General features: G+C 46.6%; 1 protein-coding gene across 2 annotated transcripts in view; it reads left to right on the top strand.

The window, feature by feature from the left end:
• The window catches only part of LOC134633038 (glutamate receptor ionotropic, delta-1-like), a 592,754-nt gene that overhangs the window by 555,529 nt on the left and 9,314 nt on the right, over nt 1-27,911 (top strand). For both annotated transcript variants that reach the window (XM_063481897.1, XM_063481896.1), the window contains exons 13-16: nt 483-621; nt 11,040-11,235; nt 16,237-16,403; nt 26,743-26,983. In XM_063481897.1, the coding sequence (XP_063337967.1) occupies nt 483-621; nt 11,040-11,235; nt 16,237-16,403; nt 26,743-26,983 (743 nt within the window). The remainder of the gene's footprint in view (nt 1-482; nt 622-11,039; nt 11,236-16,236; nt 16,404-26,742; nt 26,984-27,911) is intronic.

Below are 27,911 nucleotides of genomic sequence, written 5' to 3'. Positions count from 1 at the left end.
CGCTCCAAAATCTTCTGTCGTTTCTAAACGTCACCTCTGCCCCTGAAATGTCCTCAGTGTGGACGTATAACAGTGCAGACACACACACAACCACACACACACACACACACACACACACGCACGCTTTCCCTGCAGATGCATCCAGCTGCATCTATTACGGGCTGGCAGGTTGCCTGGGAAACCTTTTAGGCCTAACGGTGTGTGATTAGACGCAGCCTCTCGGCTCGCTGTGATGATGCATCGCTCTCACCTGCCGGTTGGATCAGGTGGCAGGCGGGCTCCTGGTCGCCGAGAGCAACCTGTAACTGAGAGGTCGCAGGTCTGACGCCCGCTCCAGCTCGTGGGCACAAACACCTGCGTGATCTAAAAATGGGCACTCGACACTCCGATCCTGACGTCTGAATAACGACCTCTGTGTGTGTGTGTGTGTGTGTGTGTGTGTGTGTGTGTGTGTGTGTGTGTGTGTGTGTGTGTGTGCGCAGGTGGGGACGGTGTGGTGGGATCGGTCGCTCTGAGGATCGTCATGGGCAGCTGGTGGCTCTTCACGCTCATAGTTTGTTCATCATACACCGCCAACCTGGCGGCGTACCTCACCGTGTCACGCATGGATCACGCTATACGGTGAGGTTCACATAAACACACACACACACTCGCCCTGACATGAACAGCTTGCTGAGCGTGTTTGTCTGCAGCTCCCGACTTTGCAAACATACATCTTTCATTCACGCGCTCCGAGCAGACACGCACAGCATCTGAATTCCTGCCACAGTGATGGGTTTCTTCCATCAGCCAATCACACGCTCTGCCACAATCTGCACTTCCTGCCGGGGTCGGTGACGCTGACCTGCTTCTAAAGCACAGCGAGCTCAGACATCAGGGACAGAAGAAATGAACTGAGCTAATATTAATGAAAGAATCCTGCTGGACGGCTCAGAGGTTCGAGCTCTTCCTCGGAGTGCCGATTTCTCCCATCGCTGAGAAACATGCTAATGCCCCGACAAGAGTTGCACTTCCTGAAAAATGACTTTAAAAAAGATTTTCATTAACACTTTGGATCTTGATTTTTTTCATCTCCACCAATGATGTTATGTGAATTTTTTTCGTTGTCTGGTTTGTAGCAGGATTGTTCCAAGTATTCTGAGCAGATTTACAGCCAGATGTTAGCAGAGGTGGAGGGGTTAACTACCAGAGCCAATCCAGATCCAAATATGGATCCAGGGAACCAAACTCCAACTCAACCACAAGTTTCTGGCTCTCAAGCAAAAATTAAACTATAACCAAAACCCTGCAAAAAGCGACACATGAGAGGAAAAAGTTCTGTGTCCGGTTCTTCGAGTCTCGGACTCTGTGAAGCAGCAGCACTTTGTCAGGATCAGCGCTCAGACGATAAATAGGGAGCGAGGACTCTGCAGCTGGACTGGAGGAAGTTCATTTAGTCTTTATGATCTCAGAGGTCAGGCTGAGCTCTGTCCAGTAAGAGTACATTCATAGGGTTCAGGGTTTTAAAGACTTGCAGCTGCAGCTAAACTGTTCCTGCAACAGTACGTCCTGATTCAACAAAACCCACAGAGTAAATCCGAGTATCAGACACTATCCACGCCACTTCTTTACTGCAGAGGACAGAAACCTCCCGAGGAGCAGAAAGGCAGTCGCTCGCTTGAACTTGATTTTCAGTTTGAGACGGTGAAAGCAGAGCCTCATGATCCTTCTGACTTTTTGGGTTTTAAGCAGGATGTGTAAGCAGGATTCACCAAGTGTGAAGCTGGGTTTAGACCGCCGTCACAGAGGTTAGTCTCACCTGCTGATGATGCGGTGCTGAGGAACCGCAGGGTCAGATCTTTGGTGTATGTGCTTGGCTGAGGAGCCAATGGTGCGAAGCTACCTTCTGCGGGATTATGACTGAACGCCTCTAAATCAGAATCCTGCCTCGACCACTGATGCCGTAGCGCTGTGGATCTTGGGTTGGTCTCGGATATCCGGCCCGCCGTTTGTGGAGAACCTGGCGCTTGTATTGATTGATTGCTGGGTCAGGGATTTGTGCGTTGCAGAACAACTAATTGCTGAAATCTTTTGAAAGTTAGTGAGCAACTGTGGTTCTTGAGCTACAGCGGGTTGTCCAGCAGTCAGAAGGTCGGTGGTTCAATGCCCATCTACTGCAGTCTGCATGCTGTGTCCATCGGAGTGTGAGTGCATGCACGATGTTAGACGAGGCCATTATGGGCTCGTGCATGATTGGGTGAAGAAGGCACACCAATAACAAAAAGCACACTCAGAGAGAAAGGCTGTAACTACCAGCCCGTTAACCATTTACCACTATCAGACCACACACAGGTTTAGCTCGACCACAGACTGCTTCTTCAGTTTCTTCACCTGCTCCTCATTTGTGACATACAGTTTCAAATAGAATAGAACAGAATAGAATAGAGTAGATTAGAATAGAATAGAATAGAATAGAATAGAATAGAATAGCCTTTTATTGTATTGAACATGTATTGAACGAGACCAACTGTGGATGACACACAGTAGAGGACAAAATGCTAATAGGAGTGATGTCACATGGCTCTGTCCATCTTTTAAATACAGTCTCTGTGAGCTGATGTGGCGTGGAGCCGTCACTGCAGTCTCCACACGTGTCTTGCGAGGTGGGAGTCCCACTGTGTTTACCAGCCATGATTTATTTGGCTTTTCCCGCCACAAAGAAGCCGTGGGCATGTAACGGTTTTAAAAACAGAGACCAGACATTAAGCAAATTTGTGGATACTTAATTAAAGCTGTTTCCTCATTACGCTGATAAACACATTGGAATTTCTGCTGAATAAATTATAACATTTAAAGACGAGTTCTGTAAAATTGTAACTGAGTGACCTCGTCGGGCTCTGCGGCGGCTAATTAGCAGTGAGCACAGCGTTTTTCCGTCCACGGGAAGCTCGTCTCTTAAAGAGACGCCTGACTCGGCTGAACGTGGCCGCCGCTCCTCTGCAGCACCGTGTTAATTGCTCGGCCGACCTCGGGAGCTTCTCCCGCCGATTCTTAATCTTAAGGAGGGAACTAAAGAAACTGATGATTTAAATCAGTGCTGCGGGAGGCCAGAGAGGGGCTGCTCATCCTCTCTGATTTAACAAACCCCGAGAGAGGAGGGTGTGAAGGTGCAGCTGATCTGCGGATGGATTGAGAGGCTCACCTGTTTTGCTGAAAAGGCTCTCGGCTTGAATATTTCTTCATGAAGAAGCCACACTGCAGCGGCTGAGTTCAAGTATTTAATGCACTGCAAAAAAAACCTCAGAAAGCCCGTCTAACCAGCGCCGGCTGCCTCGCCGCTTCAGTCTTTTTCACATTTAACACTCTCGCTGTTGACGAAGAACGCGCTGACCTCGTGGCGAGGAGCGCTGGCGGATTTTGCAACTCGTCCAAAAGCCGAGGAGAGGGAAAGTTTGGAGATGCTGAAAGTTCACGTGTGATTTGAATAAATACTTAAAAAAAAATACTCAGTTTGGTTTGTGAAGTGTGTTACGCAAGAAATGCAACGATAGCTGCTGACTGCTCTGGGCGAACACAGGAGCTCGAGCTGATCGAGTAACTCGTCCATCACGTTCACCAAATATGAGGCAGGAAATTAAAAAAAGGCTGTTTAGAAGAAACCTGCTGTTCAACAGGAAACTGTAGTAAAAGGCTCGAAGCATGAAGGAGACCACCGACTCACACGGGTCAGTTTGGAAACCCACTGGAGTTTTAGCATCCGTCCATTTTCTTCAGCTCATCCGGGACCAGGTCTTGGTCCTGAGCCGCCTCCTCCAGCGTGTCCTTGGTCTGCTCTGAGGCCACGCCCCTAATAATGCCAACTTTAGGCTTTAATACAGTTTAAACAGGTGAGTTATGGAAAAAATTTACCACAGGAAACAAAACAGACTCAGGGCTGAAGTGAGCCTCAAGTGGACATTCGAGGAACTGCAGTTTGTGGCATCTGGCACTTTCTTCGCTTTAGCTGAATTGAGCTGCAGAGTTCAGCACACGCTGCTTGTGATCTGTGAAGAGAACAAACATCGAAAATACAGAAATAAAACTGTCCTGATTTCACAGAGCATCACCAAAATTCACTGAAGTCTTTGTTTAATGACCAAAAGGAAAAAGCTGCTCTGAGTGATAACAACGATTTATTTTACCGGTTTCCACCTCCTCAAACTTCTGCTCGGCTTCTTTAACCTTTCTGAGAACTTTTGCACAGCTCAATAAATTTCCTGCAGACATCTAATGAGCAGCTTTTAAGCTGGACGGATAATGCTGACCCCCTTCATCGCAGCGAACCAACCGACGGTAATTTAATGTTCCAGACGAGCAGGGCTCACCGTGAGTCGTGTTGTTTGAACAAACAGGCGAACACGAACCCGTCACAGGGTCAAAAACTCTCGTTTCATAAAGAAACAACCTGGAAAAACAAGAAGAGTCGCAAAAGTGGGAAATATTTGACTTTGTCTCACTGATCAAATGAACAGATTCAGACTTCTTTCTGCAGATGTGCACAGATGGGATCGGTGAGCGACTGCTCATAGATCAGGAGTGCGTCCGCTTACAGGAGCCACACACTCAGAAGAAATCTGCCTGCCTGAGCAGACACGGCTCCTGAGTTTGATCCTCCAGGATATTTCACCTCGTTTGCTTCACAATTCAGATTTAAATTTAAATAAAATCTGAGTTCATAAAGAGAAGCCTGGAGCAGCTCTTCATATTCAGAAGTACAACTTTCCTCATGTTTTAAATGCTTTTTAGTATCAGGGTCTGTCAGAGTGTGATGAAACTAAAGAAACTCTTCACCCCAACCGACCGCTAAGTCAACAACTGTGCTTCACCGTTCAGCTCGTTCAGCTCCCTGGATCAGCGCAGCACCTCACCCCCGACCCGGAGTGCTCAGGCTGAGAATCATGACCTCCGAACTGGAGGTGCTGATTTTCTTTCCCATCACCTGACCAGTCAAGTCAAGTGAGAAGACAAAAGCAGACGAGATCCTGAGGCCGCAGGACGTTAACCTCACGCCACTCAGCCATGCCTTGAATAAAAAGGTCGTCTTGATTTTCAAAGAAAATTTTGATCTATGCATGTTGGGAGGGAATTTTCATCTTGGCAGAGCTGTGCAGATTCCTGAAAGAAACACTGCAGAAGAAGAAGATGCAGTACGCGGTGATGTCATCGAAGAGCTTCTGTTGAAGCTTTCTTTCAGTCCCAGCTTGTTGCTTTGAGGTAAAGGTGGTTAATTAGTCGTCTATGTATTAATTGAAAGAATATTTCTAGTTAGTGACTTTCAGCATTCAAGTGTCAAAGTTTTTAGCATATCGCTTAAAAATCCACATCCCAGTGACCCGAGTGGAGTCAGGTATGAGACCTCCACTCAGGCTCTTTGTACCGCAGTGATAATGTGGGTTTTTTCTCACTGAAACCCAAAAACACTCGAGTGCTGAAGCGTGAGTGGTGTCAACAGCGTTGGCGAGTGTTTGCCTCCCACCCAGCGCCGCAGGCATCAGATCAAAAGCAATATTTCATTTTTTTCTCTTTTTTTTTGTTGTCGTCTTCACCTCGATAAAACCCGAGTGGTCCGACATCAAAGTCCGGAGCCTCTTTTTATCTCGTCATTCAGCCATCATCGACCCTCTGTGTGCGGCTCTGCCTAGGTTTCAGGTTCAAAGACCCAACTGCTGCAGTCTGAGGCACAAACGGGCTTCCGAGCCCTTGTTGTTCACCGGACAGCAGCTTCGTTTCCCTTTAAAGCGTTCGGCATCCGGAGTGGCCATTAATGCTGCTCTGCATTCACGGCCGAACAACACAATCAACAGTGGACGAGCTCGATCGGAGCCAATCAGATCAGAACAGCGATTAGCTACTGGAGCGAGGCGGCGATCACACGGGGGTCTGTGCTGCCACTGCTACTGAAGATGAAACACTAATCAGGAAGTCTGAAGGCTTTCCAGGAGGACTGCAGGGTGTTCACAGTGGCCGACCTTCACTTTGCATCTCGGAGATCAATCCTGAACTCCAAAAGTCCAAAATTCAGTTTTAACTCACAGCCAGTCCTGCCTGAAATCATTATTTAGAGCTGTAGTCATCTTTAATGTTGCACAATGCTGTTAGACAACTGGAGAAATCAAGGCTTTGAAATCTCTCGTTACTAATTTGAAGTGAAGCAGATTTTTATTCAAATTAGTTTTTATTTCGAAGGATTTTGATACAACGTCAAGAGAAAGTTTAAAGTCAAACCATCGTGCTGACAGGAAGTGTGTGCATTTCATCACACGTACAACACATCTGGCTTCCAGTACAAAACGAGCAGCTCATCAACACCGAAGACTGCCCCTCAGCAGGCTACAGCAAACTGGCCAATCATGAGAAAGTGGGCTTTTAGGAAGGGGCGGGGTCCTTAAAGAGACAGGAAGTAAAACGGCTCACTTCAGTCAGAGAAAAAGTGAATCTGGATTCTTCTGCACTGCAAGTAGTTGAAAGCTGCTCTAGAAGTTCAAGAGCAATGAAACAAAGCTGGAGGTGAGCATCGTCTCTGAAGATCCGTGCAGACGAGTGGACACATGTTTCACGTGATTTTGTGTTTCAGTGAGTAACGACGCAGCAGGTGCAGAGAGACACGGTTCAAAACTCTTTCTAGTTTTAAACTTTACGCCTGAGATGAGAAAACATGTAAATAAAATGTACCGTATGAAGGTCAGGTGCACAAATGAAACACAGTAGAAATTAATTTGCTGATTAAAAGTCATCAGCGTTGTAATCAGCAGATTTCATGCAATTAGAGGAAATCGTTTAACGGAGAACTTTGGGGAAAGAAAGAAATACCATCAGCGTTTGATCAAACTGGAGCTTTAACTTGGACAGGTACAGGTGACGGTGCTGACCACTGACAGATCCAGACTCTTTACATGTGAACATCAAACAGAGACCTCCTCCCTTCAGATCGCTCCATCCATCAGAGTATCTGACGCAGCATGGCGTCCTGCAGCTCCTCACTCTGTTTAGGAGTTTAGCTTGTCCTCACTGCGTGCGTGCACACACACACACACACACACACACACACACCCTCTGGATGCACGAGTACACTTGTGACACCCTCGGCACAAATGCACAGCTCAGGTACGTCGCCGTTTATCTGGTTGCTGCGTGCGGAGCGTTATCTCTCACTTCCTGTCTGAAGGTTCAAAACAGCTGTTTAATATCAGCTCAGCTCCGTCCTCTTCTGTCTTTACTCGTCCGAGAATCAAATCCCAGCTGACATTTCCATCAGCAGACCGGCGGCGTCACTCCGTGAAGGGCGGCTCATTGAAGAGCGTGACGCCTAAATGCTGAAATGCTGCTTTTACTGACACTCGCAGATTTGCATGTGATGCAGACTTCCTTTAAAATCTCCTCAGACAACAGAGCGGTCTCCTCTCAGAGCTACAAACATCAAACCAGCGGCTGCAGCTGCGCGTGTGGACACAGCGACGCGTGAACCCGCGTCCTCGCTCAGATTTATGACGCATGTCTGTGCAGGATTTATTATTTCAAAGGCTCAGCAGGCTCTGTTTATAAAATGGAATATAGATCAGGACATTAACAGTTATGAGGAACAGAAAGTAAAATATGATAATGATAAATATCGTTTAACAAACTCAGGCTTTCCCTTTTAGCTCGTTGACGCCGAACGCCTCGAACCGCGCAGCGAATCAAACTCGCTGCCTTTCAGGAAACGTTTACGTTTGCTTCACCTTCAGTCCAAAACCAACAGCAGTGAATACTCACGCCCGCCGGTCATTTCAGAGTATTTATTATTGATATGCGCAGCAGGACTTTATTTACCTTCATTTTCACAGCTGAAGACAAACGGTCAGTACACACTCCACAACGTAAAGAAGACTTTTTATTTTAAAACCATCGATTCATCTCCAACTTTGTCATCAATACTGAGGCCTGAGAGATGAAGTCAGTGCAGAAAATGCCTTAAAGCTGAAATAAAACTTCTTTATTCAGATTACCAGTTTATTAATTAACCAACGTCCATCTAACAGGGCAACAGGAGTTTAGTGTCACTGCCGTCTGATTGGTCGTTTGTCCTGAGTCCTTATGAGTTCTCCTTGATTTCTACCACAGCCTGGCTTTGTCCCACCTCCCTCCCTGAGCCTGGTTCTGCCGGAGGTTTCTTCCTGTTAAAAGGGAGTTTTTCCTTCCCACTGTCGCCAAAGTGCTTGCTCACAGGTGGCCGTCTGATCGCTGAGGTTTTCTCTGTATTACGATCTCTAACTTACAATAGAGAGCACTGTGAGGTGACTGTTGTTGTGATTTGGTGCTACATAAATAACATTGAAGTAAATTTTTGTGTTGAGCTCAACAAATGACTTTAAATTACTCACAATAAGAATATTTCATTTAAGTTTGATTGTATGTTAAAAAAAACCCCCAAAAACGTATTAAATCAACCAGAGCCACGGAGGAGATGACAGCAGACAGCATGAGGTTACATTTAAAGAATATGAACAAACATGACACAATCAAGCAGAAAGTGACAAATGTCAGATTTACAGTAACATTTTGGGCCTCCAAAGCTGCAGACGAGGGGAGGATGTTTCTCAGATTTCAAGTGGAAGTGAAACTCCCGCCCACTCTCGCCTCGTATATAAAATATGAAGGTGTAAATACAGGACATATCTCCAGCTCCACAGGTCAGAAATCACCTTTTACACTGGCTGGGTGACACACAGCAAAAAAATAGACCCCTCGCTGAAGAGATCGGCACTTTAACCAAGCGTTTGTTAGCGCACTCGTCAGACTGCAGTTTCCTCTCGGTTCGTTTAAAACAACGATCTTTGGTCTGAAGCGGTCTCAGATCCCAGCCGTCTGCAGGGAGGAGCGGGGGAACCAACCAATGGCCCACGCTGACCTCTGTTTATTCCACACATTATATTTTAAATATAATTACAGAACAAACGAGATGGAATCAATCACAGCAGGAACAAATAAACGCGAGGCCTCGTTGGCCCGAGACGACTTCTCCAGAGAACAAAACACATCGATTTACAGACTTTAACAAAGCAAAAACAGCCAAATTAGTGTGTAACTGTATCTGAGCAGAAAATGTGTTTAAAGTATTTTTAGCCTAGCGGGGAATTCTCCGAACACTCATCTGCGATCGAGCTGTTTCAGTTTGGACCACATTAGGTTAGCTGCAGCACCTTCAGCCACAAAAGCCTCCTCAGACCGAGCCTCCCTTTAAAGTCTTATGATGGAAACATTAATAAACCTATTGGTTTACAGCAGGTATGTCAAACATAAGGCCCAGGGGCTGGAATCAGCCGTGAGAAGACTCCAGTTTGGCCCACTGGGTGGCTTTGGGAAATGTGAAGGAAAAGTTTGGATCTTAACCTACGTTTTCATATGTTTCACAATATTTCATATCAATAAATTAATTGTTTATCTATTACCTATCTACTATAGACATGTTGTTATTTACAACCAGCCCATCAATAATTGGAAAAATTAATTAGTTTTTTTAGCTCACGGGACAGTGTGGGTAAAGAGGGACCAGAACATTTTCTGTAATATATTTATTTCCTATCATTTAAGAGTCTCCTTCATTTACTGCAGCAGCTTTTCTGTATCATGTAGAAAAACTGAGACTCTGTAAATATGCAGTTAAAGGTTTGTGCACACACACAAAGGGGAGTTTCTCTGTCCACTGTGGGCTCAGTGGGTTTAACGTCCCTGCTTCATCAGATGTGTCTGTCATTTTCTTCATGTGCAGGTTTACTGTTGGCAAGAAAGTGAATTTAATTTAATTTCAGTGCTGCAATCAAACCATGAAACCAAAGCTGGACAGAAAAAAAAAATAAAAACAGAAGAAATGACCAAGTGAAGCAAAAAGCAAACTACAAAGGTCCCAACCTGATGCAAACCAGTAATATGGCATCATGGGCATGTTTGGGCTCCATACTGTCATGTTACCTCCTCCATGTTTGGCAGATGATGTTGTAAACTTCAGATCCTGAGATTTTCTGTCTTTCTCCATGCCTTTCTCTTCCCATCATTCTGGTACAAGGTCATCTTGGTTCCATCTTTCTGGACCTGGGCTGCCTCTTTCAGATGTCTTCTTGTTCTTGGGTGTAAGTCCAGTGGTTTGCACCTCATTGTAAACTCTGTATTTGTAAAGACTCTGAACTCTTTGAGAGTGTGTTTGACTTGGTGAAGGTTTAGTTCAGAGGATCCTGTGGTCTTTTAGGTCTTTAGGCCTCCTTCACTTGCAACAACATCTCTTTGGACCTCATCCTGAAGGTTAGCGTTCCAAGCTGAACACTTGTGGGAACAACTAGCAAGCTCTAAATTCAACTGATGTTGTTTCTTCATGACATTTGAATTCTTTGTCATAGGTTTGCTGATACAGATTTAAAATTGCCTTTGTGTTCCTGTTGAACTATGTGGAGCTCTGTTTGTACTTTCTTATTAAAATGACATAAACTGCGAGCCGCTCAAACACCTGAAGGCGGTGGGAAAACGAATCAGCTCTTCTCCCGGGTGTCGTTGATTAAAACCAGTCTCCCACCTCTTCAGTGTCCACAGGCTCCACGTCTCCACAAACCTGTAAAACACTGAAATCAGTTCACCGTCACACCAGGCTTCTGGAGACATCCACACACTTACAGTTAATTTACAGTTTTTTATTCACACTGTAGAAAGAAAACACAGAGACAGACTTTAGACCAGAAAGGTATAAAAATATGAACATAACCAAACAATGTAATGACATGACAACATGTGAATGATTATGATTGGTAATTACTTTGGACTCTCCCACTGCTGTATGACTGAAGTCACGGCTGCAAACTGCTGACGCGTGCACTGAGCCTCAGATGGCCTAAAGTTCACGGAAACATAACACCTGGACCTACATGAGCCTCCTCCAGTTTAACAAATGTTCTCAGTTATCTGGATCTAAGAGTTTCTAATGTCCTTCACCTGTGCTTCACCTCTTACCTTCACCTAGTTTGTTTTTCAACAACCCTTCCATTTCTGTCCTCCAGGTCTTTCCAGGACCTCGCGAGGCAGATCGACGTGGACTACGGCACTGTGAGGGACTCGGCGGTCTACGACTACTTCAGAAACAAAGGCACCAACCCTCTGGAGCAGGACAGCACCTACTCAGAGCTGTGGAGGACCATCAGCAAGAACAACGGCATGGATTACTCCGTGTCCAGCCCGTCAGAGGGAATACGCAAGGTACTGCAGAGTTGCTAGTGTGTGATTATAATGGAGTAAAATCATCAGGTTTGGTTCTAACGGACATCCATGGTTTGGCCTGCAAATATCTCATAAATCACGGACGTGCAGTGGAAGTATGCAGATTTAGTGGGAGAGCAGGGGTCAAACACCAGCGGCATCCAATGAAAACCCAGATGAAATATCTGAGTCAGTTGAGAACAGCTGTGTTCAAATAGAATAGCCTTTATTGTCATTGTACAGAGTACAACGAAATTGGAGTGCCACTCCCATGGTGCAAAATGCAATAATAAATATAAATGTAAAATATAAAAAGTACAATAAAACAATCGTAAGTACTCAAACAATAGTAAGTATGATATATACAGGATAGCAGCATTAATATAATGACAGTATGAATAGCAGCATAATATAATGGCAGTGACAGTATGGTATAGCTAAGCAGGTTCAATTGTTTTTGTGCTTATTTACTACGGTGATAGCTCTGGGAAAGAAGCTATCCCTGAATCTGTTTGTCCTGGTTTTATGTGACCTGTACCGTCGGCCTGACGGTAAAAGTTCAAACAGTTGATTGCTGGGGTGAGAGTAGTCCTTGATGATATTGCCAGCTCTGCTGAGGTACCGAGAGTTTGCAATGACCTCCAGGCTGGGCAGAGAGCAGCCAGTGATCTTCTGGGCTGTGATGATGACCCTCTGCAGTACTTTCCTGTCTGCAGCTGAGCACCCTGCATACCATGTTGTTATACCGTGCGTTAGGATGCTCTCTATGGTGGCTCTGTAGAATGTCACCAGCAGCCTCTCCTCCAGGTTGTTCCTCCTGAGCACTCTCAGAAAGTGGAGACGCTGCTGGGCCTTTTTTACCACTGCCGTGGTATTTGCAGTCCAGGAGAGATCGTCAGAGATCTGCACGCCCAGAAACCTCATGGAGTGCACCCTCTCCACACAGTTCCCGTGAATGTAAAGTGGGGCCGGGTCTGCTCTGCCCTTCCTGAAGTCCAAGATAAGTTCTTTAGTTTTCGTGGTGTTCAGTTGGAGGTTATTAACTGAACACCACTCAGTCAGTCTGTTGACCTCATCTCTGTAGTCAGACTCATCCCCCCTTGAGATGAGTCCAACCACGGTGGTGTCATCCGCGAACTTTATGATGGTGTTTGAGAGATGGGTAGGGGAGCAGTCGGATGTGTAGAGCGTAAACAGGAGGGGACTCAGAACACATCCTTGTGGAGACCCGGTGCTGAGTGTGATGGTGCTGGACAGGTGGGGGCCAACACTGGCCTTCATGTTGTAGTAGTTAGCATATTCACCTGACATGTGAAATCTCCTCAGTTTGAGCCTGGGAGGAAACACAAACCTGGATAACCTGAAGTGTATCCTGTAAAAATCCATATCCAGCCACACAGGTGGGTCTGTGGGAAATAAGGGGGCGTTCCTGTTACATTTCTTTGATTGACAGGTCCATAGTGCCACGGGCAGCTGTAGCTGCTAACTGGACCAAATGTCCCCGGTTTCCCTGGGAGACCAGATCCACTGCCAGATGGTCCCAGCATCCTACCCCACCTGTTTTAACTCACCACCAGGTGGCGACAAGCTGAAAGCTCCTCTCTTTGCTGAGTGTCCAAAGAGGCCACAGATCGGATGAAGGGATTACAAAATAGGCTGTGCTGGTGTCACATGTGCTTGCTGTGATGCTTGTTATGGACAAATAACAGACCAACACTGAGGTTCGGATCAGACAGGCCGTTCCTCCCAGTCACAGCCCTCCAGGTCTCACTGTCGTCGTCCATGAGAGCTTTGAAGTCCCGCTGCAGGACGATGGAATCTCTTAATAGGACACTCTCCACTCAGTGGCCCGAGGAAGGCTGAATGCTCCGACCTGTTGTTTGATAGAAGCACAAATGGCAGTCGGGGCCCGTCCCTCGAGCAGAGGGCGCAAAGAACAATGAACCAGGGCGATACACGTGTACCCACCTCTGCACTTCTCATCAGGGGCAACTTCAGATTGGAGGGGTCCCAGACCCCGAGGTAAAAGTAACAGGAAGTCGTGCTCAAAGTTTCACCCTTTCTAATGAAGCTCAAGCAGCCGTGCTGAGCAGCTGAACTCTTTGCTATTTCCCCTTTTCTTTGCAGTAAACCCTGCAGCAGTCGTTCCTCCAAGGACACCATTTGTCTGTGTGTTATATTGATACACGCATATCAATAATGGTGAAAACAGAAACACACGCTCCTCCTGCGTTATTCCCAGCAGGCTGCATGCAAAGACACTCCTCTGTTTACCCATTACTTAATTGCAACAGCAGTTTCACAATATCCCAATTAGTGTGTGTGTGTGTGTGTGTGTGTGTGTGTGTGTGTGTGTGTGTGTGTGTGAGAGAGAGAGAGAGAGGTGGTGTTTCACTGCTCTACACTGTTGTGCTCATAGATCTCCCAAAAAGCCGATGACAAATTAGCGTCAAAGACAAATCGTCTCCGAGCGCATCCATTATTCAGCCATTTGCATGATAAACATCCCCACAGATTCTTTGACGGTTTCTCCCCACAGTCACCCCAAACACACACACACACACACACACACACACACACTCTAATCAGTTTTATTGCTATTGTCGACTGCTTTTCCAATGCAGTCCTCCCACACTCTGCTTGAGACTCACATCCAGAAGCTGCAGTCAGAGGACTTTTAGGCACCAGTGCAAACTGTAAGACGACCTCATGCATGACTCTTCATAACCAGGACATCCTCAGCTTTGATCAGCATCGACTGCGAAGCTTTCCATGAACTGAGGTGACCACAGGGACTGAATGATCTGGAGCGTTTATGGCTCCCATCCAGTCGCTGTTTGTCAAATGCTGGATCTGAGCTGGAAAACTGGAAAAACAAACTAACTTTTTCCTGACAAACTGAGTTGTCTTTGACATTTTTCATAGATAAACTACAGAAATGGGAACAAATGATGTGGTTTGTAAATAAGCAGCTACTAACAAAGAGCCTAAAGACATAGAAACCTGGTTCTTTGCCAAACTGTCTGTTATGTGCAGACACAGCGCTCGCTTTGCTGGGATGTCTGCATCAGCGTGAGCCGAGTGTTTGTGCTGTAATATGAATCCTAATCATCTTAAATCTTAGATTGAATAAAACTCAAACATTTCTCATGAATAAAAACTGATGACAGATATAAAACTACAGTAACTGTGACGTGAATGAATTTCCGAGTTCAAAATCTTCATTTTGTTCACACCGTAGAGCGAAAGCTTTTTACTGCAGGTATCTTTGTACGAATCAGAAAACAGTGTCTGACCTGAGGAGGAAGAATCGTTCTATAAATCAGACTCTGAATAACAACGATAAACAAACGCTCTGTGAAAACCTGGAGAGTGACGACGGGACGAACTCTGACGGGGAGATTTCTGACTAAAACAGAATAGTAAAAATCCAGACTGATTAATCTGAAATATTATGTTTAAATACATGTTTTTAGTAACTCATGTATATTTTGGGATGTTAGGGATGAACATGTCAGTGGTTAAAGAGCACCTCAGCATAACTGAAGAAACGGATTTAATGTTTAAACTAAGAGAGCGATCGAGGAGGAAGTCGACTTTTTGGCACAAGTTTGAAATTCTCATTTGCATTTAAATGCATCAGATCTCAGTGACATCGTGTTATTTCTGGCAAATCTCTGCTCTGCTTTCGCCACAGCTCGGTGAGAGGGCGGGGCCAGCAGAGATGACAGTCAGTCATTGGCTAAAACGAAGCAGTAAGCTTTGTGTGGTCAGCGAAAGTTTCTGATCTCTGCAGGATTATCAGGCTGGAAAAATAAATCCTGGTACATATTTTGTATGCATTGTGCAGCGTGATTCCTGTAAGTCAGCCTGGAGACTGAACTTTCCTGTAAAAGGAACTGATGGATGGATGAGAGTCTTCAGATAAATCCTGACATCACTTCTCAGCATTCGCTGTCCTGCTGGCTGAATACAGACGAGCTGTGAGCTCTTCTCGGGGTTGTGGGAGCGGGTCGGGGGTCTCTCTGTGCTTGGTGCCCTGATTCGTCCTCCTTTGATTCAGAGGAACGTCTCCTCTGCTGTCCTTGTGTCCTCTCCTAGCATAGCACGGTGCACATCCTCACCCCCCCCCCCTCCCTGCTCTCTTTAAATAAGAGGACGGAGCTAACAGCAGCACCTGCGCGCAGCAGATCATCAGACAGACGTGACGTCGTCATTAGTTTGTAACAGCGGGGAGGATCTGAGAAAGAGGAGCGCACACAGTTCTCAGTTACAGCGAACAGGTTGAAGGAGGCAGATGCAGCAGATCTGCTGACACAGTGAAAAAAACACCGACAACCTCATCCACTTAAACCCCACCTGCTGTATCCATGTTACTGTCACCTCCTCACCCAGCCGGGAGGAGCACACCAGCCTGACTAAGACTCCTGCAGGTATTTAGCATCACAAACAGAACTTTGACACATTTACAGAGCGCATCAGAGCGCTGCGTTTGTCTGCGGCTGCACCATGTTATTTATAGAGATATATGCATGCACGGGAGGAAATCACCGCATCACACTGCAGGATTTATAAGCTAATGTGTTTCTATGTCAACATTTCAAATATACAAGTGAAGAAAACAAATGGATTCAAGAATATATCCAAGAAAAAGGCTGTAAGCGTGGATATCTGAGGCACTATCAAATATTTATGACTGTGCAGTCGAGACACAAGCCGACAGCGACTTTAATAAATACCCATGGTGCCGTGTGCATTTCCACACGTGACATAGTCACTGTGGAATCAGGATCTGAGGGTAAATACGGTCTGTGTTCTTGTGCACAACGTCAGGTCAGCTGCAGCAGACTTCAGGTTTAGCTCTGCTCTGGATGAAGCTCCACCGGAGAAAAGTCTGAATCCAGTAATGTAACCGTGGAGGCGTTTGAGAGTCGCTGATGATGACGAATATTAAACCATCAAATTAACCATGTCCCCCCCCCCCCCCCTCTGTGTCTGCAGGCAAAGAAGGGTCCGTACGCCTTCCTGTGGGACATGGCGGTGCTGGAGTACGCGGCCCTGACGGATGACGACTGCACCGTCACCGTGTCAGGAAGCAGCATGAGCAGTAAAGGCTACGGCATCGCCATGCAGCACGGCAGCCCCTACAGAGACCTCTTCTCACAGAAGTAAGTGAGCTCGTGATGCCGAGGAGGGAAACCTCCTTATTCCCAAACTGCACCTGTGATAAGCTGAACTGACTGAGGATGGAGTCAGGGTGGAGTCAGGGTGGATGTGGCAGGAGTCAGGGTGGAGTCAGGGTGGAGGTGGCAGGAGTCAGGGTGGAGTCAGGGTGGAGGTGGCAGGAGTCAGGGTGGAGGTGGCAGGAGTCAGGGTGGAGTCAGGGTGGAGGTGCGTATGAAACCGGAGGAGTTGAACTTACATAACATGCACTCAGCTTGTTTCTTTCCACTAATGGTGTAAAAAGTGCCGCAGCAACAAAAACATTAAAATCCAGAAACACGCGTTGCAGATCCGATCAGCTGTTCATAGCTATCACATATCTGCCATTACCTGCCAAAACAGGAAGTGATGTCATTTTCCGTGGGAAATGTTTTTTTCCCTACAGGGCCTTTCAAAGGTTTGCTGGTGTTTACTGGAGTCATGTGTGACTTTGTGCCTTTCTGTGTAGTTTCTGGGAGACTCAGAACTCAAACTGCACTGTTGGAAATCGTTTATTTTGATGCTGTTTTTTGTGCAAATCGTGCACAATAATATTTATTTTTGTTTTTCCTGTAAATTTCCTGTTCTTGGAAACTATTTTGTGCAACTTTATTGCATTTACAGTTTTGAGGGACAACATCTGAAATTTCATAGACATGTGTAAAAAAAAGTTTTTTGTAGTTTATTGCACTTTTTTGCAATTTATGTAATTAATATGGACTTAATGCATGCATGTTATTAAATTTTGAGATATAGCTGTTGTATTGATGCATAACAACTTGACATGCTCCCAAAGATGGCACTACAGCAGGTAAAAGTAAAAAAGATCAGCTCTGCAGACTTGGTTCTATGGTGGGCTTTAAAGGGTTAAAGCGGCTAACAGAAGATGTTCAGACTAATATCTGCCTGAGCAGGCCGAGCCACAGTGAATGACTGTCGGAGGTGCAGAGTGCAGTCCAGCTGTACAGCGACTGAAACGTGTTTCATTCTGATGTGGAGCGGTCTAATTCCTGCAGCCTTGTACCGGTGGGAGAGAATGATCTGATGGGTCTGCTGACATTGTGATAACGTGAGCCTAACGTTAAGCTGGATTAATATTAGCCTATAACCAGCTGTTGTTGTTGCCAGCTGTCCGGACATGTGAGCGTCACATGTCTAACCTGCTGACGTTAGTAACAGTGACATTATCGGGAGTAAATGAGGAGGAAGAGGATGCTCGGTGGCGTCTCCTTCATATCTTTAATACCAGAATTTAAATACGCCTCCAAATGTCTCCAGCTTCTCCTTCCACATGTGTGTCTCCAGCCACATACTTAAAACACAATCAATCAGAAGGCGGAGTCCAGTCACTGCATTCAAATATGGCGGCTTCCACAAACAACAAACCTGCTGCTGGAGGTTTTATTACATTAATTATAAGTTTATGAGGATGCATCAGTTTGTTGGAAGGTGTAACTACACACTAGTCTTTGTGTACTGACTGTACCTTCAGGGAACATTATGGTTACCCCATTGGTGTTGGATTACAGAAATCAAGAGGTGCACAAACAGACGTTCATGAGGGCAGAACACGTGGCACGGGTCCAGATGACACCTGAGATTCGATGTCCACACTGCATCATCGATGTTTGATACGTGGAAATGTCAACGCCCGCTCCGATGTCTGACCCATCCGACCTGATCCCGGGAGGCTCAAACATTTTTCTGTCCTTGTTTTCAATAAAAAAAGTGCAGATCTGAGCTGCTGTGATGTAAATGTTACATCTGCAGTTTCTACATGTTTGATCAGTCCAGGTGCACGGAGCCCACGCTCACCGCTGCGAGTGCAGGAAGCTTTATTTAAACTAGATATGGGTTCATAAAGCAGATAATGCGTACGTGCTGAAAACACGGGCTCTCTTGCTTTCCGATGAGGCTTCTGTTTCCACGGAGGCCGTAAACACGATCGCCGGGGCGTGATGGCGTTGCTCTGAGTTTGAGCCTTAAACAACAGTCGGAGGGAGGAGGCGCGACTGTGCAGCAGCACTTTGAATAAAACCGTTTGTTTTGTGCAGTGAAAGTGAGCCTGAGGAGGAGTTAATGATGAAGGCTGGAGGCTTTTGTCAGGAGTTTGATCCCCTTTGCTGACATTAAGGCTTCATTATCTTGCTGTAAATCCTCCGATGTGAGTGAAGAGTCCTCACAGCGGCGCCGTCTGAGCCAATTACGGCAGGCTGCTTTTAAACGTACGTTAACGAGGCGACACTTTGACTGGAGGATGAATCGGTGTCACGCCGACTAATCTGAAACTATACGGAGGAGTGCAGGTGTTTGAAAGTTGGAGAAGTGCCGCAGTGCGAGGTGAGGAACACCTCCTGCAGGCAGAGTTTGCTCACCATTAAATCAATAACCGCGCTCGGCGCTAAAGTCAATTAAGCTCACATGAAACGAGCCCGTATTAAGGGCAGCGTTGTGAAGCAAATGGGATTATTCACGGTGCGATGTGTAAACAGAAGGCCGCGTGCTAATTACTCACTCGATTTTGCGAGGCAGATGTCTCAACACGGGCTGCGAATTTTGAGGAAATTCAATCTTCCCTCCAGATGAAATGAGCGAGGCCGAGAGCCCCAAACGCAAATTGATCCCAGAGCGAGTTTAAACACCTCGTAGATCATTTAGTAAATCTCCACATTATTACATCATGAAATTAACACCGAGCTCCCCGAAAACTCAAAACTTTCTCATCCGTCTCGTATCGATCGGCTCCGAGAACGAAGAGGAAGGAAGTTGATGTAAGAGGCGACCCACGTCGACAAAGTGGCCGCCGATCACAGGAAGCTAGTTTTCGTGGGGTTTAAGAGCTTCACACGTCATTCCAGAAAAGAAATCGTTAATACTGAGGTAAAAGTGGAGCAGATGGACAGAAAACACCCGTCTGCCACTGAGTCTGCAGATCCAGAATTTTAATAAAACCTAAGATTTGATTTATCCTTAAAGTTGTCTCCAAACGTTAAACAGAGGCTGAGACAAAACCAGGTCGACGGTGAAGGAGGGATGATTGGTCGCGACTCAGGAAACAATCTGAAGTTTTTATAGCACAAATAAGCTCCGCCTCCCCTGCAGCACTGAGTGTGTGCAAATGCGGTCAAAGCCCTTTCCCCGCTGTGCGAGAGCCTCACCCCAGAGTTCTTGTGTCTAACCTTATGCACAAAATGCCCTTTGACCCTGCTGTATGAGACTTGTGGTTTTACACTGTGTGAAAATGGTTTTTTGCTCCTTGAATGTGCACAGACGTCAGCGGATCCTGGAAGCTAACAGCTGTTTGTAGCCTGTTAGCCATGTTAGCCTGAGTCAGTGTCTGACGGCTGCCTCCAGATTCAGGTAAACAGTCATCAAGTTGCAGTGATGGTAATATTATCCACAGCAGCTTCCAGCTGGGCAGCTGTAAATCACCCTTTGGTCTCACGTGTACAGTGTTCCACATCTTTATGGAACATTTTTTCACCTCAGCATTCTGCACTGGCCTGCTGGAGGTTTGCAGCTCACACGCATTAGAGGAGCCCATCCCTCCTCTGCTGTGGTGTGCTCTGGCACAAAGGAGCAGATACCGGTCCTCTTGGTGGGCCCTGTCCAGCTCTCCTGGCTCCAGGCTCTGGAGACGGTCCTGGGAGACACAGCAAACCTCGATGTGCCACCCTGGAGGAGTTGGACTACCTGTGGAAACTCTGGAAGGTCCAGGTATCACCTCATGCTCCTTAACTGACCGGATCAATATCCCAGGAGTTTAACGGGCTCGATGCTGCACTCGGATTTAAACACATTCCTTTAACTGTGGTTTTGGCTCTTTGTTAACATCCACTGCTAACTCAAACCACATTATCCATGCTGTGAGCTTCCAGCACATCTGGTGGGTCTATCACAAGTATTAGATCAGCAGCAGCAGAAAGCACAGCAGAGCTCACGATGATTTCTTCCAGACTTTTCTTAACTTTATTTAACCGGCAAATGAAAGTGGACAGGCCAGCCGGACAGGTGGTGAATTCAAACCATTAGATGTTTCCCCTCCAACTGTCACAGACACGGGAATGTCACAGGGAACGACTTAATTCATATTAAGGAATCTGAGTTAGGTCCAACCGCCGGCTGACTTCAATGAAACCTCTCGTCTGTGTCGCAGCAGGCCTCCTCACCTGGCCTCCCAGGTGTGCACGGCTCTGTGATTTGGCGTGGGGAATGAAAAGCAGCTGGAGTCCGAGGAGCCGCTCTGAAAGGGTCTGAACTGACCGCGTGAAGTTTGGGAGAAGGAAAGCGATTACACTGGAGCTGCCGTGACTCTCTGTGTAATCCTGCAACAAACAGGAACCCACAAACAGCCACTGTGAGCTGTGAGCGTTAATAGAGATTTTAACACAAAGCATTAACAGCTGCACCGCTGTGCTGCGAGTGCTTCATCACCAGAGAACAGGGGAAATGGGTTCTTCAGGCTGCGTTAGAGGCAGCGTGGGAGGGTTGCCCGGGGCCCGACTCCATGAAATGTCAACTATGCCTCCTCCTGTCTTGTCTTCTTCATCCTTTGCTCTCTGCTTCCTCATCCTCTCAGGTCGTGTTCACACAGCGGGCTAATCCCGTTTCTCTTTAAAGCTTTAAGACTGTCCGCTTTGTCACCGAAGAGCGACCACAGGACAGGATAACACAGCCATTGAAATCCAGGGAACACCTGCACAGCTCAATAATAAATCAGATGAATCCAAGTTTAATCTGCCTCTGGTCTTTGTAAGAACCCGGCTGAGAGGTGACCCTCAGCAGGAAGCTGCTCCAAGAGAAAGCTGATGTCCAGTTACAGGAATGTTTGATGGGCGAAGGAGCAGCAGGGAAAAACCTAACTCGTTTGTGCACATCGTGTTTTTAATGTCACACTGGAAAGTTTTTCCTTTGAGCAGAAATGATTAAAGAGCCACGTGATTCTGAGCGCCGCACATTTTCTAGCAGCTGCTTTACTGTGAGTCTCAGTAAGCCGGATCAAAGTGCGCATGGATGGGATTTCCTCCTCTGCCTGCGGATAACCGTTCCGTATTAAAGCTTAACAAGATGTTTGGGGGTGATAGCTGGCATGTGTGAGTCTCCCTCACAGTTACATGCAGAGAGCCTCTCGCAGTAATGGAGGTACCACACAACACCACCTCAGTGTGCTTCCAGCAACTGTCAAAACTCCACCAGCCTCCGCTCAGCAGCACAGACTGACAGCAGCACCGCGACTTCTTGGTTTACCAGTAAGCTTTACAGAGGTCTGTGTTGGATGGGGAGTACCTTCACTCATCGAGACACAAGAACTGATGATTATTCAGTTAAATGTTAAAAACGTTTCTGACTTTACCATAAAACACAACGATGACCAGATTAGAGCAAATCTAGGAAGTCCAAATGTTTCAGGAGAGGAATCTGCGGATGGAAAATGATCGTACCCAGCAGCTCAAGTTCCACTCATGATTTCACAGAGGATGAATCCTCTCAGTCACATCCTCATGTGTATATCCACCGAGTTCTCTCGGTTAGCTCTTTCCCCTTGGACGACTCCTGGAGGGCTTCTCCTTACTGACCTGAGCGGTGTCCATCCTATTTCAGACCTGCTTCCACAACGAGGCGACTCGCTGTGCATCAGAGGTTTACTGTACAGCTTACTGAGGCTACCACAACCTGGACTATCCACTGACACCCGACCATCAGCTGTGAAGCATCGGACAGTTCACTTTATGTGTGTCTGCAGACCTGCAGCAAACCCCGCGTCGTCACTCTTAAACTTCAGGGTTTAGCAGTGTTTTAATATTTTACTCTGGGATCTGAGAGCGATGCCGATGTTCGTATTCAACCTTCAACGAGCAGCAAAAAGAGTTAAAGTAGAAGGTTTTGATTGGGCCTCATCACCTGTGATCTGAGGTGTGAGTCTGTAAAAGGAGCTGGATTTGTATGATTGCCGTCCTGGTTTTGTTCCTCTTGTGTTTCCAGCACGGTTCGATCGGTGAAGCTGCTTCTCCATCCTGGCATCACCTTTTACTCCTCCTCCCTCTGTTCCTCGCACCTCCTCCTTAATTAAAGGTGTTTATTTAGGGATTAATTTGCGCCCTGAATGGAGACAAAACGCTCCTTCCCGGCCTGGCTCAGCAAGCATCCGGCAGCCCGAGGCGCCCCGGCAGCACGGCGCTCGGGGACGTGTAGGAATAATGTGCTCGGGTGTTAAATTGAGGGCAGAGCTATTGTTCAGCAGAAAAACCATTATCTCCACATTTCCAACCATCATTTTAATACCTCGTCCCATAACTGCTGTATTACCTCATGTGATAATCCTGCCATTAATAACCTTTGCAGACTTTGTTGCTTCTGCCGCTCATTTGTGCTGTGAAACTATTTTGTCCTCAGGCTGTTTCGGGGGGGTACAGATGGAAACGCCGGCGCTCTGACCTTCAGCGTGTTCACGCTGAGCTGAGCAGATTAAATATAGCAAATTGGGCTCTGATTTTACTGTAGCTGAAAGTTGTTTGGACTTCTGTGGTCATGGCAGAGTTGCTTAATTAACTACATAAATTAACAACAGCACCAGGCCTGCTGGCTGAAACTGTCACCAGCTACTACAGGAGGTCTTTGTACAGGACGCGTAGCCATGTGAACACGTTCATGTACCCAGCCACATGTTCCAGGTTTCCAGAGGCTCCGAGCTCCTGGTTGTTGGAATACAGTCACGCTCTCATTTCCACACAAAATGCTGAAGAACTCATCAATAAGAACTTTTCATCAGTCAGGATTTATTTATACAACGCCAAAACACAACAAGAGTCACCTCAAGGCGTTGTATGTTGTAAGGTTAAGGACCTAACAACAATACAGACAACGGCCCAACAACCAAACAGCCCCCTATGAGCGAGTGCTTTGGCAACAGTGGGAAGGAAAAACTCCTGTTTAACAGGAAGTAGGCTCAGGGAGGCGGAAGCCATCTGCAGCGACCAGTTGGGCGTGAGAGGAGGATGACTGGACATTTTCCTGTCACAGAAGTCGGCCTCTCCACTAACTGCGCAACGATATTCAGCTAAATCAGAGTTTGAAGAATAAATGATTTATTTTCAGCTGCATCGAATCACAACGACAGTCGCGTCAGGGCGCTTTGTGTTGGGTAAATAATTATTTGATACCCTCACTTACAAAGAACAGCTGGGATCGGCTCCAGCGCCTCCTGCGACCCTGAAAAGGATAAGCAGAAGCGAATGGATGGATGGACTTACAAAGAAATGAACAGTCTCTGCTGAGTTACATTTATTTTAATGCAGATCTCAACCAAAGACTCAGTAAAAACACATTTTGCTGTAGAGAAACTCTCTGAACCCTTGAAGCTTCAGCTCCATGCACAGATTGAGGTCTGGGGACTGGCGAGACCACTCCATATCTTAGTGTGCTTTGTGGTTTGGGTCATTGTCATGATGGAAGATCCATACACCACCCATCTTCAGTGTTCTGGCTGAGAGAAGGAGATTCTTGTCCAAGATTTTACCGTACATGGCCCCGTCCCCTCAATGTGGTGTCCTGTACCCCTAACAGAAAGGTGCAGTGTGTTAGCAGTGGTGTTCTTGGTGACTGTGCCTTCAAATCATTAACAAGCTCCTACCATGTAGATTTAGGCTGATCCAAAACCTCTCTCGTGATCATTTTCGCCCCATGAACCGAGATCTCGAACGGAGCTCCAGACCGAGGGCGTCTGACCCCAACCGCCGTCACCTTCTCACCAGGCTTCCTGCTGATGGTCTTGTAGTTTATTCCAGCCTTGTGCAGGTCTGCATCTTCTCCCTGACATCCTTTAACAGCTTGTTGGACTTTGGAAGAAGCTCTTTGGAAGAAAGTGATTCTGTCATGTGTGCTTCATAAACGACGAGTCAATATCAGGAGTGTTTCTAACTGATTGACTGTAACTCTGCCACATGAGCACACGGCCAATCTGTGGGTCGCTCCGTCACATACACATCAGGTTATAGCTTTTACGTATCGCAACAGGGTTTTCTGGACTCGTGGTTGATATTCTGTCTCTCCATTAAAATGAAACTACCTTTAAACTTAGAGGCTCTCTGGACGTTCAGCAGGAGAGGAAATAATTATCCCCCCACCGTACACTGTAGGCAAAGACCCTGTCACATGATCCCTACGCCGGAGATCACGTCAAAGACCTTATTCTCTGCCGTTTGGTTGGTTTCAGACTAAATGTTGAGTCATCGTGGGCCGGGACGAAAAAAAGAAAAAGAAACAAATAATTCCAGCTGCTGTTCTGAAAGGATGAAGCCACAAATCATCACCTGCATTCAGCCTCAGCAGGGGAAAGGGGCTCAGTGCAGAAGATTACGATTGATGCGCCGTGATTATTTTTAAACGATGGCAAAATCCCCATCATGTTAAATTCGATGGTTCACAATCTCATTTTATGGAAAAGTCTGAATCTTGGAACCCCTCCCCTCATCTATAACATTGATTAGCACCATCTAACACGTCGTGTAATGGCCCATAATGACCCCCCTGTCAATGACAAAATTACAGCCGTGATGAGCTGGGGGTAAATTGCTTCGTACCGAGGTACATCGCGGGTCTATTGTGGGATTTTTTTTGGCGAATTTAAATAATTAGAGCGAGAAAGTCTCGGCCTCGAGCTGTCTGTTCTTCGTCACGTCGTAGGCTGATGTTGTGAGGTAAACCGGGCCACGCGGACACGCAGCTGCTCGCTGTGATGCTTTTTCTAGTTTTGAATCATCAGTTTAAATCTGTTCCATGTGTAAAAAATAAAAGTGACTGCCTCTGCAGATCAGATCTACTTCAACAGATCTTAATGGAAAAAAAAAAATCGATGCCTCTCTCAGCTGGAAATGTGTCTATTCAGAGCCTGCGGAGCGCAAGTCACGTAGTCTGAAGTCACGTTCACAGGCCTGCAGGCCAGTTTTCCCATGACTTCAGAAACAGGAGATATTCCTGAGTAAAGAGGGCGCGAGGTCGAGTGGAGATGCCTTCAATGATGACGGGAGACCGAGAAAAGCTGAGAGCATCGAGAGCTTCCGACCGTAACGAATGATTGAATTTGGTTTCAATCGTTTGACAGTGGAGGGCTGAGATGGAGCGTCCCCTTCAGGGACTGTGCTTCCTTTACAGCATCCTTAAAGCTGAGTCTATGCACTTTGTCTCTCTCTTGTTATTTCTGCACCTTTCTTCTGTGTTGCTTTGACTCAGTCTGAACTTTTGCACCTTCTCCCTTTTGCTTTGTTTTCAGAGGTGCAAAGTGGTGTAATGTTGCTAACACAGTCCCAGTCAAAAGTTTAAGAAAATCCTATTTTGCACGGTTGGATCTTAACAAGGTTCAGAGTCGAGCTTCAACGTGCAACAAGAAGAAATGGGAGTGAGACTACACGTTTTTGAGCATGCAGTTTATTGAAAACAACACTTAAACTGAAACAGGCTGATCAAAGGTTTAGGACCACGTGCTTTTAAAAGGCCAAAAAAGTGGATTTATTGTCAGGTAGTCACACTGTCATGACAAAAAAGTGTTTCCCTATTTGAACGCGATTTCTTCTTGACGCACGTTGAAGCTCTACTTGGAACCTCGTTAAGATCCAACCATGCAAAATATGATTTTTTGCCATTTTTCAGGTGATCTTAAACTTTGGATCGGGACTGTATGTTCTTGTTGTAAGGAGTAGGCATGATCAGTGCACACGTGTCAGTGGGTCGGTCCGCTCGCTCCTGTGTCGTTCTGTTTTAAAACGCCGTGCATCAGTAGCGGGAGATCTAACAGCACAAAGGAAGCTAGAACAGGTTGGAAATGTTTAAAGAAGTCAACACCAGCTTTTATTTCTTTGTAGTTTGTTTGCCAGTAAAGACAAAAAGAAACATATTTTCATTTTAGTGGTCACGACTCGTCCGTAAACGTATGTTTGGATGTATTTGTCTTTGAAAAGCAGGGAATCAGTGTTAAGCGGAGACCTTTGGTCTGCCGTGCTTCGGCACATCTCACACTTTTTATTATTAACAGTTAAAAAACTTCATTTAAATAAAACCTGGAGAATCAGGAGAATTGCTTCTATTTATGTGAGCTGGACAAAGCAAGACGTTGAGGTGCGTTCTCACAGTAGGCTGCAGAGCGACTAACTCTGCTGCGTGAGTGCAGGAGACGCCGCAGTAAGACTGTGTGACATAGCAGCGAGCGTGACGTCCCGCCCGAGGGTCACAGACTGTTCTTGTTGCGTTCAGGTAAGAAGGATGAATTTGTGTTCTCTGCGTCTCACCTCCTGCTCTCGTCTCTTCCTCCAGGATCTTGGAGCTGCAGGAAAAAGGCGACCTGGACATCATGAAGCAGAAGTGGTGGCCCCGCGCCGGCCGCTGCGACCTCAGCAGCCACGCCAGTGCCCACCCAGACGGCCGTTCCCTCAAGCTGCACAGCTTCGCCGGCATCTTCTGCATCTTGGCCGCGGGCCTGCTGCTGGCCTGCCTGGTGGCTGGGCTGGAGGCTTGGTGGAACAGCAACCACTGCCGCCAGGAGCAGCCCAAAGAGGTGACCGAGCACAGGGCCCGGCGGACGGGCCAGCGGGGGGAAGACACTGCCACACTCTACTTTAAGGATCCAGCCGCAGACGCGAGCCCCGACTTAGTGGAGCTCCAGTACACCCAGCTGTAGAGGAGAGAGATTTAGGAGTCAGTCTAGTGTCGGAGAGCTGGGGGACAGAGGGCGGGGAGGCAGGGCAGAATAGGTAGATGTGCTCTGTGCCGCTGACTGAAATCAAATTTGGTCTCTTCTCCTTCTTATTATTACTACACCCCCTTCATGTTTTTTTATTTTACCCGTGCATCGCTCCCCACCCACCCTGTCCTGAACTACCAGAGCTCATCCAGGGCACACTCCACCTCACCATTACCTTTACTAATATGCTCATAAAACGACGAGGCCTTACGAGCAAACGGTGCCGAATTAGCTCAGCCAGTCAGGAATCGGCTCGTAGCACAATCCGCATGCTTCCCGACAAATCCCAGCGTGGAAACACCCGCAGACTTTAATGATTAATTCCCACAGCGGCGGCTCTGTAGCCATTCAAGTGCTCGGTATTGAATTATTGTTATAAACTCATTTTGTGTGGTAAGGCTTTGGTAATTTTCTGCACCCAGGGGTTGTTAAAAGAGATTATAATTAGCAGGAGAGAGGGTGGGAGCTTGCTCAGGCAGAGAAGGACACTTACGGACATTTTAGTGTAGAAAAAAAAGTTGTTTGTCACATTAAACGCAGCTCGACCTGCGTTTTAACAACCGTGTGCTGTTGTTGTTGGAAACTGGAGCCTCACCAAGTGCCTGCTGAATAAAAATCACTGAGAACTCAGCGACCACCTCGCTCTTTTATTAATGAAACACACGCTGCTCTTGCAGCCGAGCTAATAGTTACACCTGCGGTTCGTGAAAGATGAACGCACCCCCGATCGATATTAATGAAC

Source organism: Pelmatolapia mariae, linkage group LG8, assembly GCF_036321145.2.
Source record: "Pelmatolapia mariae isolate MD_Pm_ZW linkage group LG8, Pm_UMD_F_2, whole genome shotgun sequence".
NCBI classification, from domain to species: domain Eukaryota; kingdom Metazoa; phylum Chordata; class Actinopteri; order Cichliformes; family Cichlidae; genus Pelmatolapia; species Pelmatolapia mariae.
This window is presented reverse-complemented; position numbering and strand designations above follow the sequence as displayed.